We start from the raw sequence: 15,161 nt of genomic DNA, 5'->3' as shown, positions 1-15,161 counted from the left end.
TGCCGATCATGCGGAGGGCGGGGAAGCACATGCACACACTATTTCCAGCACACTTCTGGGTTGGAGGAGCACCGAAAATAGCTTGTGTGCATGTGCACGGGCCTCCTCGGACCCAGATGTGCACCGGAAATAACGCACATGTACAAATAACCCTTGCTCATGCTCACAAGCTATTTCCAGTGCTCCTCCGACCTGGAAGTGGGCAGCAGCACAGCGCCGGTAAGAGCGGGCGGCAGGGGTCGCCGCGGGCTGGATAAATGAGTCCCTCGGGCCTTATCCGGCCCCCGGGCCTTAGTTTGGATTTAATATCCCACTTTATAACTACCCTAAGGAGTCTCAAAGTGGCTAACATTCTCCTTTCCCCTCCTCCCCCACAACAAACACTCTGTGAGGTGAGTGAGGCTGAGAGACTTCAGAGAAGTGTGACTAGCCCAAGGTCACCCAGCAGCTGCATGTGGAGGAGCGAGGAATTGAACCTGGTTCACCAGATTACGAGTCCACCGCTTTTAACCACTACACCACACTGGCTCTCTGGATTAGAGTGTCGAACTAGGTACCCAGGAGACCAAATCACCACTTGGCCTTGAAGCTCACTGGGTGGTCTTGGGGCAGTCACTGGTGTCTCAGCCTAACGTACCTCATAGAGTTGTCAAGCTATTCCAATCCAACAGTTACCCAGTGTTGGAAGACATTTGTATAGATCTCTTGAAAGCTGTTGCGCATTGTATTAAGTCTATACCAAAATTTCCTGCTTGGTTTCAACTCCATCTGCTCAATACAAGGGACAAAACAAAAGGAGCATAGAATTGTAGAGTTGGAAGGGATCCCAAGGGCCAACCCCCTGCAACACAGGGATCACACGTAAGGAATCCCTGAGAAGATGGTCATCAAGCTGCTGCTTCAAAACCTCCTATGAAGAAGAGTTGACCACTTTCTGAGGCAGTTTGTTCCACTGTCAAGTAATTCTTACAATCAGAAAGTTCTTCCTAAAGTTTAGTTGGAATCACCTTCCTGGTAATTTTAATCCACTGGTTCAGGTTCTGCCCTCCGGAGCAGGAGAAAACAAGCTTCCCCCATCTTCCATGTGACAGCCCTTTAGATATTTGAAGATGGCTATCCTTTCACCTCTCAGTCTTCTCTTCTAAACATACCCAACTCCCTCAACTGTTCCTCATAAGGCTTGGTTTCCAGCCACTTTATCATCTTGGCCACTCTCCTCTGCATATGTTTCCCCTTGTCAATATCCTAGATCAGTTGGTAGCGCATAGAGAGCCAGTGTGGTGTAGTGGTTAAGAGCGGTGGCCTCGTAATCTGGTGAACCGGGTTTGCGTCTCTGCTCCTCCACATGCAGCTGCTGGGTCACCTTGGGCCAGTCACACATCTTTGAAGTCTCTCAGTCCCACTCACCTCACAGAGTGTTTATTGTGGGGGATGAAGGGAAAGGAGAATGTTAGCCACTTTGAGACTCCTTCGGGTAATGATAAAGTGGGATATCAAATCCAAACAACCCTCCTTCTTCTTCTTCTTCTTCTTCTTCTTCTTCTTCTTCTTCTTCTTCTTCTTCTTCTTCTTCTTCGACTAGATGACCCTTGTGGTCCCTTCCAACTCTACAGTCCTTAAACTGTGGTGCCCAGAACTAGACTCAGCATTCCAGGTGTGGCTTGACCAAGACAGAATAGAGCAGGGACACGGGTGGCACTGTGGTCTAAACCTCTTGGGCTTGCCGATTAGAAGGTTGGCAGTTTGAATCCGTGCAACAGGGTGAGCTCCCGTTGCTCTGTCCCAGCTCCTGCCAACCTAGCACTTTGAAAGCACACCAGTGCACGTAGATAAATAGGTACCACTGCAGTGGGAAGGTAAATGCTGTTTCGATGCTCTCTGGTTTCCGTCACGGTGTTCCGTTGTGCCAGAAGTGGTTTAGTCCTGCGGGCCACATGACCCGGAAAGCTGTCTGTGGACAAACGCCGGCTCCCTCAGCCTGAAAGCGAGATAAGCACCGCAACCCCATAGTCGCCTTTGACTGGACTTAACTGTCCAGGGGTCCTTTACCTTTTACTTTACTCCAGGTGCGGCTTGACCAAGGCAGAATAGAGCAGTACTAAAAGATATTACCCTTTTCTGTGCTGAAACAAGGCCTAAGCTGGATGCAAGGCATGGCTCATGCTAGGGGCAAGTCAAGGCAAGGTAGGGCAGTGCTTGTCCTGTACTCTAGGAATCCAGAACTCTGATACAGTGCCACATCCTCAGACCAGAGAGGCTCTGGCTGTACAGGCTCATTGGGAAGCAGCGCTTCTGAGGCTGTCCCTGTGTGACCTTCCCCTTCTTGTTCAGAGTACTCGACTCTTCCTCACCTGCAGAAGAGGAACCTGACTCCTGGTCCCTGACAGACAATTGCATTTTACTGAATTAACAGCTGTCTGGAAAACTTGTTGGGGCTGTCTCAGATCTATTCCTTCTTGTTTCTCCACCCGCCTCTTCCTGCTTTCAGCAGCTGCAGCTGGGAGGAAGATTGACATCTTAGGATAATGGTGACACAGCGCAAAACACACACACAAAAAAACCTTCTTGTTGTAGCATGCATATATTCATTGAACTGGAATAAGGGATTAAGGTGGCTTGATGGGGCCAAGGCAGAGACACAAATAGAGTTTAGTTTTGGAATTTAAAGGTAAAAGGTAAAGGGACCTCTGACCATTAGGTCCAGTTGTGGCCGACTCTGGGGTTGCGACGCTCATCTCGCTTTATTGGCCGAGGGAGCCGGCGTACAGCTTCCGGGTCATGTGGCCAGCATGACTAAGCCACTTCTGGCGAACCAGAGCCACGCACAGAAATGCCGTTTATGTTCCCACCAGAGTGGTACCTATTTATCTACTTGCACTTTGACGTGCTTTCGAACTGCTAGGTTGGCAGGAGCAAGGACCAAGCAACAGGAGCTCACCCCATTGCGGGGATTCGAACCGGCGACCTTCTGATCAGCAAGTCCTACGTTCTGTGGTTTAACCCACAGCGCCACCCGCGTCCCTTTTTGGAATTTGCACACACACACAAAACCCCCAATTAGTTTCTGGGTTCAGTTCAGCTTGGTACCACGAAACCTTAAGGACCACCCATCCACCTTATAAACCAGCCCAGACCCTGCAACACAGGCAGGCAGTCCACGAAGCAGTCTGAAGCAAGCTGTGAGAGGGCATCACCCTGAGAGGAGAAGGAGCAGAAGCCACTGCTAATAGCTGGGGCTGCACCTCCTGTCACCTCTCCACCAGCAGCAGTGCCACCACTCCCCACAACATCATGCTCCCCCCCCCGCACAGGTGGAGCTGGCCGCGCATAGCTGTCAACTTTTCCCTTTTCTTGCGAGGAATCCGATTCAGAATAAGGGAATTTCCTTTAAGAAAAGGGAAATGTTGACAGCTATGAGCTGGCGCCCCTGCTGCTACCTTCTGACTCTTGCCACTGCTGGGCACCTGGTGGTTGGCTCCCAGGTCTTGCCACTGCCAGGCACTCATTGCTCCTCAGTGCTTTCCACCTCCACAACCCTGGAGGCTGCAGCAGCATGCTCAAGTGGCGACTCCTCTATTTGCTCCTGGGCCACTGTCTTCCTCCTGCTCACCCTCTTCGAGTTCACCTGGGGTAGAGGAGCACAGCAGCAGGATCGAGCAGGAGGGGGCAAGTACGCGGCAGTGGGAAGAGGGGCAGGAGGTGGGGATCACAGCCAGGGTTTTCGCCTCTAGTGGCAAAACATCCTGGGCCACCCCTGCCTTGTGGTCTTCATCAGAGGCTCTCCTCTGTGGACCCTGCACAAAGGGGGGTGTAGGGGGCGGCTACACAAGAATGAATAATTCATATATTAGAAAGTTAAAACGTTTTGCCCTCATACCAACTCATTTTTATTTTATTTTATCACAACCCTAAGCATTTATCTGACTCCCAAGAATCCAAGCTATTTTGTTCTTCATTAAATTATCAACACACACACACACACACACACACACACAGTTACACCTACACATAAAAATTCATATTACACAAGGTGGGAAGGGGGGAAATGGATTGAGGTAGTAATAAACAGAGACCTACAGCAAGTGATTAAGTGACAAAGACTTTTCTGGCTCAGAATAGTAGGGGTGATTCATCCTTGGACAGACATTCTGCAAAACATGCAAAAATGGGAATTGCTGGGGGAGGGAATTCTCCACCTCCAGCACCCAAGGGTCCAAGCTGCTGCAGTTTTGGTGTACACCACTGACTGTCAATGCTGTGAGTTTTGTTTGTGCCCACCACCTGCTTGGAAGAGTGTGGACTGATTCCAGGACCCCAGTTTCCTCAACCAATTATCCTCACTGTCTTAAGTGGACAGCGATGACCATCTTTTTGGAAGGGGCAACTCTCCTATGCTGTAGGGGGGCGTACATCTTGCTGCTGCTGCTTGCCAAGGTTTCCAAGTTGCAATTAAAATTTAAAATATTTACATCTGCCTTGCTGTTCTGTCATTCTTCCTTGGCCTTCCAGTGTTCCTCTAAATATGAGGTTTTCAAAGGTGCTCCTTACGTGCAGTTTCACACTGAGCAGAGTGCACACTGGGCTTGTCTTGCAAAGCCAAGAATAGCTTGTGTCTGGGTTGTTTTGTGGCTGCTCGTGTAATAAGAGCACACAGCCTGGAAGTTGGGGCAGCCCTCCACAGCAAGTGAGAAAGAAGTCTGTAATATTAATGAGCCCATTTTCCGGCTGAGTGGGAGTACTGAAAGTTACAAAATACTGCTCTTTGTGAATGCTATTACCAGCGCAAAGGGCCAGGGTTAGAAAGCATGACATTTTTTCTTTGGGAAAAGCTGCTGGGAGATGTCTTAAAGGTAAAGGTAAAGGGACCCTTGACCATTAGGTCCAGTCGACTCTGGACTCTAGGGTTGCGGCGCTCATCTTGCTTTATTGGCCGAGGGAGCCGGCGTACAGCTTCCGGGTCATGTGGCCAGGATGACTAAGCCGCTTCTGGCGAACCAGGGCAGTGCACAGAAACACCGTTTGCCTTCCTGCCGGAGTGGTACCTATTTATCTACTTGCACTTTGACGTGCTTTCGAACTGCTAGGTTGGCAACAGGAGCTCACCCCATCGCGGGGATTCGAACCGCCAACCTTCTGATCGGAAAGTCCTAGGCTCTGTGGTTTAACTCACAGCGCCACCCATGTCCCTGGGAGATGTCTTAAAATCCATCAAAATCCATCACTCTAAACAATTTCCTTGTGCTTGGGGCTCTTTTAACAAGCCTGACTGTTGAGTGTGTTAGCAATATCATCCCTGAAAAGAGCTTTGGCATACGTATTGTTTGCATCACCTTGAGCCAATAGGGAACATTAAGGGCGAAAATCGAACAGACCCTATTTGTACACAAAATGAGTTCATTCTGCAGCCATAGCAATTCCAAATTGCTGCCCCCTTAATTCCAAGAGGTATGGTTCAGGTGGCCTGGCCAAATTTGACCATCAACACAGGATTTGTGTTCCCATGCTCCCTAGTTCCCCTTTATGGTTGCTGTTCCTAGCTGTTCCTATAGTTCCGTATAACAACCAAGTCCAATAAATTATGTTTTGCACAAACTATAACTTGCTTCCAAAGCAGGGCTGGAAATCTTGTTTAAATGCTGGTTTCCAATACTGCTTTAGGGACAAACTTTGTACAGTGCAAATCAGGAAGTGAAACAGAGTGTAAAAGAGGAAGCATGTGTTGAAGTGTTTACACATGCACATCATAGTTTGGTGATGATATCTGAATTGGGGTGTGTTGTTTCCTTTATCGTTCTTTACAATAAAAAAAATCTCAAAGCAACTTGACAAAAATAAAATACAACTCATAAAAGCTATTCAAAGGCTGAAAAGAAAAGGGGGGGAAAGCAAAATACAGAATACATAAAATGCCCATCTAGCAGTATGTTAATAAGGATCAAGGAGGGAGGATATTAGGTTTACAGCGTGTTACAATCTAAGAGAAAATGTTATGAAAATGCTCTGTCGGTGGCCAAACTGGCCAAAATGTATAAGAATAGATCTGAAACTTGTTGGAGATATAAAAAGGGGAGTGGTTCATATATGCATATGTGGTGGGAATGTGAAAAAAATCAGAGCGTTCTGGGACATTGTATATAATGAATTTTAAAAGATACTCAAATTCCCATTCACAAAAAGAGCAGAGGCCTTCTTATTAGGGATAATGTCAGCTGAAATCAAGAAAGAAGATAGACCACTCTTTATGTACACAACATCTGCAGCCAGAATTCTGGTCGCAATGAATTGGAAGAGTGAAATTACACCTACAAAGTCAGAATGGCAGGTAAAAATGACAGACTACATCCAATTGGCAATAATGATGGGGAGAGTTAGAGGGTACTCAATGCAGAGGGTGAATAAAGAATGGATAGTATTAAACGAATACTTGAAAAACTACGATAGCAAAAATCTCCTGGCAGACCTCGAATGATTCTTGCAATGTATAGATAATAAACGCAGCGGACATTCCTGCTAGCAGCTGCTATGTGGGAAAACGCAGCAGCTATCGCTGTTGCTTTTATGCGCATCAGCTGTTAGCTGGGAGGCTGAACAAAGCCCCACTGTGCCTCTGGCTCACATGGAGACCTTCCTAGGAACCCAAAGAGGACACTCCCTTCAGGCTTCAGGGAGAGTCTCCTTGCAAGCTGGAGACACAGTAGGACTTCGTCAAGCCTTTGCAGGCCTCTCCCCCAACCTCTGGGTTTCTGGGGCTGTTTGTATGCACAGTCGCATGTGAATTAAATGTGCATAAATTGAGGGGCAGGGAATGCCTGTATATATTTCTGAAGGCTGGGTAATGTGTATATGGCTGATACTGATTTTTTTAAAGTTTTATTATCTGGTTGAAATTCGTAACCTTTATATTTTTGTGTTACTTTCTCTAGGAAATAGAGGATCTTCGGAAACAGGGTGAAATCATACCAGAGTTGATGACAGAATGTGAAACAGTCTCTGAGAAATTGCAGGTATGAATGGTTATTATTATTCAGTATGTATTTTCAGTTTTAAAAGGAAAATTATACTCCACTTAAGACCTATAGCCAGAATGTTTATGTTGGGGAAACTGAAGCGTATGATTCATGCTGGATGATGATGGCGCAGGTAGAGATGTGAAGGTGTTGGAAAAACAATTTCCTCTTAACTTTTACCCAGTTTTCCCTCTTGGTCCTCTACTCCTCTGGGGTCATGTCAGGATAATGCTGCTTGCTCGCTTGGAGAGCCAAGCAGTAGGGAAGTAGCCACAGCGTTTTCCCTTCCATTCATGAATGCAAGTTACTTTAGTGCAGGTATAATCATAACACAGATGGAAAATATTAAGACACCTTAACTGCTCAGGCCAACAGTACAATAATGGCTTAGTGCAATGGTGTCTTCGCAGGACCTGTCAATGAATGAGTGCTCTAGTAGGAGGGAGAAGTGGACTCCCTGATCACAGGTCTCTAAAAGTCACCATGAGAATGGACTCAAAGCAGCCTAAGGGAACCAGGGAATAACTGCAGAACAACCAAATCATAAATTCAGGCTTCCATTTATTTAATTGCATTAGTGTGCAATTGGGTAGAATACGACCTCCATGTTTTGTGTTCCTTATGCCCATAAAATAAAAGAGCTAGAGAAATGGGTGTAGCTAAGATTTCCCCAGTAGTGATGTATGGAAGTGAGAGCTGGACCATAAAGAAGGCTGATCGCCAAAGAATTGATACTTTTGAATTATGGTGCTGGAGGAAACTCTTGAGAGTCCCATGGACTGCAAGAAGATCAAACCTCTCCATTCTTAAGGAAATCAGCCCTGAGTGCTCACTGGAAGGACAGATCCTGAAGCAGAGGCTCCAATACTTTGGCCACCTCATGAGAAGAGAAGACTCCCTGGACAAGACCCTGATGTTGGGAAAGATTGAGGGCACAAGGAGAAGGGGACGACAGAGGACGAGATGGTTGGACAGTGTTCTCGAAGCCACCAGCATGAGTTTGACCCAACTGCGGGAGGCAGTGGAGGACAGGAGGGCCTGGCGTGCTCTGGTCCATGGGGTCACGAAGAGTCGGACACGACTAAATAACTAAACAACAACAACAAGGATTTATTTGGGAGGGAGGCAGGCTTTATGTTAGGTGTGGCAGAACTGAGTAATCTGTGATGCAATTGGTCAGTTAAATATTTTGATTTATTTACTTTATTTATTTAGGGGGGCAGCTGCCCCCCTGCACTCCTGGCTACACCCATGGCTGGAGACATGTTTTTCAATAAAAGCAGTATGTTCAGGGAGGGGCCTGAATTACTCAAGGGATGAGAGAGCCTTCGGTGCTGAAGTCCTAGTTGCTATCCTGTGCTGCTGGCACTCCACTGACTTACCCGTCTTCTGCCTTGGAAGCTCAAGCCTGTAGAAGGTGTACCCTGTTTCACAATTTAGGAACGGCTTCATCTGTAAATCTTTCATCTCAACCCATGCATCATGAATTTGTTGAGGAGAGGCAACATGGGACTCTATCCTCTGGGGCAAAGCATTTCAAGTACAGTGGTACCTCGGTTTACATACGCTTCAGCTTACATATGCTTCAGGTTACAGACTCCGCTAACCCAGAAATAGTACCTCGGGTTAAGAACTTTGCTTCAGGATGAGAACAGAAATCATGCTCCGGTGGCACGGCAGCAGCTGGAGGCCCCATTAGCTAAAATGGTGCTTCAGGTTAAGAACAGTTTCAGGTTAAGAACGGACCTGCAGAACGAATTAAATACTTAACCCGAGGTACCACTGTACAGGCTTATATTGATGGTGTAAACTCCATTGCTAGGGAACTTAAAGATGATGATGATGATGATTATTATTATTATTATTTTATTTTCTAGCTGTCTTCCTACACATTCAGCCAGGGAGATATTTCTTTTTCTTATTATTATTATTTTTAAATGACATTGAGTTCCAGAATGAAACAATATCAGTTCCCAGGCGCTGTTTTGTCAGGTTGTATTTGTGGACGGCTGAGCCAGGATCCAAACCAACTTCAGATAATGTTTAGAACAAATTCTGAAGCGCTAGCAATGGCAGTAATATATGCAGAGCAGGGCACATAAATTCCAGCCAAGAGCTGCCCAAAGTGACCTCATTCAAGGCAAAGCATCTCTTCCACATCCTTCTGTGAAGCAGTCAGAATAAAATAATAGCCTTTCCCCTGACAGAGTTTGCTTGCAGGTAGGTTTGCAATGGACACAATAAATAAGAGATGCCGCGATGGGGCAGGTGTGGGGAGGGCCTTTGCTCTTTCTGTTATTGTTGAGACATTAATGCAACTTTTTTTTTTTTAAGGCTGCTGAGAAAAGGAATAAAGACCTGGAAGAGAAAGTCAGAGCTCTAAGGACAGAGGTGGAAGAGAGCAAACACAGACAAAACAACCTTAAGACTGAGTTACAGACTTTTTTAGACGTACTAGATGGAAAGATTGATGAATTGCATGACTTCCGGCAAGGACTATCTAAACTGGGAGTTGATAACTAGGGAATAGCAACATATATCTTTTTGTAAACTAACATTTGGTGGGTGTGCATTTTAATCCTAAATGTCTGTTCCACAAAAAAATATAACCAGAGTATTCTTCTTGTTTGCAATGTGATTTGTACATAGAATTTAAAGATTTAATGGTTCTCTCCCCCACTACCCATTCTTCCTTTTCTTCCTTTCTTTCCAAAAATTGTTGTTGACTTTTCTTTTTTAAGGTAGAGCTTTGTTTATCTTTCTGCTTCTGGACTTGGAGGGTTTGTGAACAGGTGGGGGAGGGTTCTTGCCTCAGGAAAATCGAACTAGACCTACCTTAAAATGAATATGCATTAGTTGTTGCAGGGAAATTTCTATCTTAAGGGCTGCTGCAACCATAGAAACAGGAAGCGAGCCTTTTCCTAATCTTGATTATCAAGCCCTTGCAGTTTTATTTGTGTGTGTGTGTGTGTAACAGACCACAGTGAAGATGAGAGGAGATGCTTGCAATTTGTCCATGGGCTTGAAAAAGAGAAGTGCACTTGGGAGCAGCCATTGGCAGGCAGAGAAATATTCTTTTAGTAGATGCTCATGGCCTTAGGATCAAATTGTGAAGCCTCATTTGAAGAATTCAGTGGTGGCTTTTTATTTAATAAAAAAAAAATACCCACGAGGCCTTTTCATACAGAATTTGCCATCGTTCAACAATGTGCATTTGAAATCGGTGTAGAAATCACAATGTGTGGCCCTTTGCACTTCTGGTAGAATGGACGTGGTGGTAGTTACCCAAAGTTGGTTGGCGGTTTCCAAGCCTTTGAGGGTGTTTAGAAATGCAGGTGTTGTACATTAGCCATCTGAATGCCGGAGAGATGGGCACTGTTCCTAGGAACCAGGGTCAGTTCACTCCCGGAGCAAAGGATGTTAAGTAGGAAGCCTCTGGCCCAGGAGTCAAATGCCTCTCCAGCTGTCCCTTGGAAGTTCTCCAACACCACATCCCTTGCTGGTCCTGCTTTGTACCACAAGTGTTTTTGCCTGGCTGGAATTTGCCCTTGAACTCTGGCAATGCCTTTTGCTTCTCCGGATGGAGAACAGAGCAGGCTGTGTGAGCGTGCATAGGCGTGTTACACAGAGGTAATATTAACGTTCTTTGCTCCATCCACTGGCATGTGGCCCTTGGGCTGGAACAGGTTTCCCATCCCTGATGTAAGCAGTTGGCCCTACAAGTTACTGCCCCTAGCACTGGCTGGCAGCACCATTTTTACATTCAGGATACAGGTATTTGTTTTAAAACCATTTATGTTCCACCTCTTCACCCAGAGAAACCTCAGACATTGGTTGCAACAAAGACTTTAAACCAGTGGTCGGCAAACTTTTTCAGCAGGGGGCCGGTCCACTGTCCCTCAGATCTTGTGGGGGGGGCGGATTATATTTTGAAGAAGAAGAAAAATGAACGGATTCCTATGCCCCACAAATAACCCAGAGATGCATTTTAAATAAAAAGGCACATTCTGCTCATGTAAAAAACACACAGATTCCCAGAGTGTCCACGGGCCGGATTAAGAAGGCGATTGGGCTGGATCTGGCCCCCTGGCCTTAGTTTGCCTACCTATGCTTTAAACCATCGTAAGGATTCAAAGAGCCTGTTTGAATAAAAGTATCAGTGACATGGAAATAAAGTTACAGATGTATCTGAAGAAGTGTGCATGCACACGAAAGCTTATACCAAGAACTAACTTAGTTGGTCTTTAAGGTGCTACAGGAAGGAATTTTTTTATTATGGAAATAAAGGTGGAAGCAAGACAAAGGAGCAGGTAAATTATAAATAAACGGTTCTGAATTTCTCAGTTGTTGCCAAAAGTTTAGGCAAGAAGGGGGAAATGTGGTTAATTGGTGCCGTTCTGGCTATGAGGTTGGTGCCTGATGTAAAGATATTAGATGCAGCAGCAACCAGGCACGAATTGGAGGGGAGGGGAATGGAAGAGTTGTTGCAGACAGTGGCAGTGGTTGCAGCTGGGTTTTAGAATTAAGTCTCCATCCAAGAGTCCTCAATCCAAGAGTTCAGTGGGGTGTCTTCAAACTAAGCATCAAGACACATGGCCACCTAAAAAGGAACAACCTGGGACATCAACCCACCTCGAAGGTTTCTGCTCTGCCCCCAAAGACCTGCTCTTTAATTCCAGATGAATCAAGGCTGGCGGTGGTCACATCTGGGATGAAACGAGAAAGTCATTTTCACATGCTCCAAAACACTCCCGTTAGCGCCTTCAGCTTCTTTCAGGGCTGAGCCCTTGGAATTACAAAAACCAGAGTCGTATCTCAAACTAAGCTCTAAACCTTCCCAATCTTGTGCCTTCTACATGTTTGGGGCTACGTCTTCCATCACCCTGGCCATGCTAGCTGGGACGGATGGGAGTTGTCTAAAACTTCTAGAGGGCACTGGGGAAGGCTGCTGACACAAATGTCTGTCAGCTACTGAGACTGTATCACACTGGAAAACACTTTTTAGTCATGCCCGTTATGGATCTTAGTACTGGTAGTTACCCGAACTCACCTCCTTTGCCTGCCATGCAGATGTGTGGAAGCTCAACAGCAAGCTACCTCCTCTTCCATTTTTCTGTCCTGTGTGTTAAGCGCCTGCAGCTTCTAACTGCTTTTAAAACTGCAGGAGGGAGTTCAACTCATCATTCACACTGCTCTCTCCTTTTGTGTCTGCCATTGCATGGGTGTGTGATTCAATTTTCTCTGCTCTTAATATAAAAAGCCACCTTCTTATTGAAAAAGCGTTGGACATAAAGCTCTCATTTTGGACTGTGTGACTCTCCCATTTCCTCATAAGGTACAAAGTATGAAGAGGGCATTTTGCAACAGCTTCTTAGCTGATGAAACCTGATCCACTGCCAAAACAGTTAGCTATTCTTTCTGCTGATATATATGCATATCTATATTGCAGTGTGCCATGGGGTTTTATGGTGGTGACGGAGTCCGTGATTGCTTGAGATTTTGCCTAATGTCGTGGCGGATGGTGGGGAGCGGAGAGAGGAGTCAGGCTGCCATTGGGTGAGCTTCTCAGATTCTAGAGGCAGGGTTAGCAGATGGGCCTAGGAAAGGAGGTTCAGAGTTGTGAGTGGTCCATAGGGAGGCGCGAGAAGAGAGGCGCGAGGCACAAGGATCTGAATGCACAAGCAGAGTTAACAAAACAGATCTGAAATAGCAAGCCAAGCATTTGGCTGCACCCAAAGCACACAGCTCTCCTTAATTTTTGCTTCCTTTGGCTCCTGAGAGCAAAGCCATCTGCTCACCAGTAAACCTTTCCCACTGAACTCCTTGGAACCAAATTTCCTGCCCCCTCGCCCACCCCATGCCTCTAATCTGATTTCTCGCTGCTTTGAGCCTCCGCCTAACCTACTTTTTCCTTCTTCCACAATTCACAGGCTCCTGATCCAAGATCACAAGTATTATCTGTGCAGGTGCTGGTGAAAGGCTAGATTCAGAGCTTCTCTTTCAGGTCAGAGCCAGGTGACTTAGGTGTGTTAGGCTGAGCTGAAGCCATGATGAGGAGCATGTGGGCAGCACAGGTCAAGGCCAACAGGGTGACAGGATTGGCCTTCTGTGTTATGTCCTCTTCTTTGGCAATTAAAACACGGAGACGGTCCTTTGCCAGGAGCAAAGTCTTTGACATTTTAGAACTGAAAACAGGCTTCTATAAAACCTACAGCTGCCATAAATGACACCAAGGCTGCCTTGTATTTTATTTTATTTTTTTACACAAATCATTTAAAGGCCTGTGTTTTTACACCCCAGCCCCTTCCTTAGTCTACCATCTGCTGCACTGGTTTTGTGTAGTGGTGAGTTGGCCAGGAGAGATGGCACGTTGGTTGTGCTATTAAGTTGGCTACCTCTGTCTTCCCAGAAAGTGGGGCCGTCCTAGCAGTAGTCAGAAGATTTCAAGATGTTGATCATAGATATTTTCTCCTCTTTTGAAGTGACCACAAACCAGATCATTTGGGATCAAGTGGGGCTTAGAACCATTGCTCATTGGTAGAGGGCATGCAATGATTTCAACTTCAGTGCCCAGCATTTACACTTAAAAAGGGTCAAGCAGCAGGTTATGGTAACAACCACTCTCCCCTGGGAAACCTGGAGAATTGTCAGTTGCATTCAGTCAGCCACTATTGGCTAAATGAACAAATATTCTGATATAATAAGGCTGCATCTTCCTGTACCCCGAATCTGGTTCCTAAAGCAATTTGGGGGAGCCTCAGGTGCTGCTGCCATATCTTATTCAATGTTTGCTCCCAATTTAAAAAATGGCAAAAAGGGTCCATATTAGCATTGTGTTTCCCTGAGGACTTTGCATGGCATGCCTGGAGATGGGTAAGAAATTTGATTCACTTCATATTTGAATGTGAATGAAGCTACATAATTTGCACTATCCAAATACATAAATTGAAACGCAGTCATTTTTTGGAATGTACGCATTTCTGAATTTTGCAATGCTGTTCTACAGCCAAGTAATGACCAGGGTAAAGTGAAAATAATGATGTATACAAAAAAATTATGATATTTGGGGAAATTGCTCTGCCAAAATGTGCATTTTATGGGAAACTGCATACAAGTATATGTGCATTTTGAGAGAAATTTGCACTAAAATGCTGGTGAACTTTCATGAGGAAGTGCATTTCTCAAACTGATGTGCAGAACTGGACTTAAGACTGGATAAACAAGAAATTCAGAGTTACCAAAATTCGGAGGAACCTAGTCATGCCTCAGCAGATTTATTTGCATAACTGAATGGATTTCTAACCAGACTTTCAGGGTGCATTGCCCTCACAAGATAGTTTGCAGAATAAATTTAAAGTGCATAAAGTGAGCATAATAACCAATGGTCAACAAATACAATACAATTGGCATTGCAATGTCATGAATTTAAAACCAACAACAAACTTTTCCCAAGCACAGCATAAACAAAGGTAGGCTGGAATCAAAATGCCAAAGAGCTGCTTTCACGCATAGCATTACTTCATGCTTTGCACGGTACCAGTTAGTTCCATTTGGACCACCACCAGTGTGGCTAAGCAAGGGCCCATTTGGTTCAGCAACATGGAGCCCAGATCAAAGGCAGTAGAGAGGAAGAGGTCAAAGCATCTCCACAGTTGGAACTGGTGTGGACCATCCAAGCCTGTGAGACATCTGGAGGCTGAATGCTGAAGACACCCAGCACGTAAAGGTAAAGGGACCCCTGACTATTAGGTCCAGTCGCAGATGACTCTGGGGTTGCAGCGCTCATCTCGCTTTATTGGCCGAGGGAACCGGCATACAGTTTCCGGGTCATGTGGTCAGCATGACTAAGCCGCTTCTGGCGAACCAGAGCAGCACACAGAAATGCTGTTTACCTTCCCACCGGAGTGGTACCTGTTTATCTACTTTGACATGCTTTCAAACTGCTAGGTTGGCAGGAGCGGGGACTGAGCAATGGGAGCTTACCCCATCGCAGGGATTCGAACCGTCGACCTTCTGATCGGCAAGCCCTAGGCTCTGTGGTTTAACCCACAGCGCCACCCGCGTCCACCCATCACCACCAGTCTTCAAAACCACACCTAAGACCGCCCGGGTTAGATAAGCTAGGGAGATTGTTGGGGAGCAGGTTATACCCAC

General features: G+C 45.9%; 1 protein-coding gene across 1 annotated transcript in view; it reads left to right on the top strand.

Moving 5' to 3' along the window:
- The window catches only part of HOMER2 (homer scaffold protein 2), a 79,589-nt gene extending 69,393 nt beyond the window's left edge, over window positions 1-10,196 (top strand). The window contains exons 8-9 of the mRNA XM_081170083.1: window positions 6,924-7,004; window positions 9,342-10,196. Of these exons, the coding sequence (XP_081026209.1) occupies window positions 6,924-7,004; window positions 9,342-9,530 (270 nt within the window). The 3' untranslated portion in view covers window positions 9,531-10,196. The remainder of the gene's footprint in view (window positions 1-6,923; window positions 7,005-9,341) is intronic.
- Window positions 10,197-15,161: the final 4,965 nt, after the last annotated feature.

The sequence above is a fragment of the Podarcis bocagei genome (assembly GCF_964188305.1).
Source record: "Podarcis bocagei genome assembly, chromosome: 14".
Taxonomy (NCBI): domain Eukaryota; kingdom Metazoa; phylum Chordata; class Lepidosauria; order Squamata; family Lacertidae; genus Podarcis; species Podarcis bocagei.
This window is presented reverse-complemented; position numbering and strand designations above follow the sequence as displayed.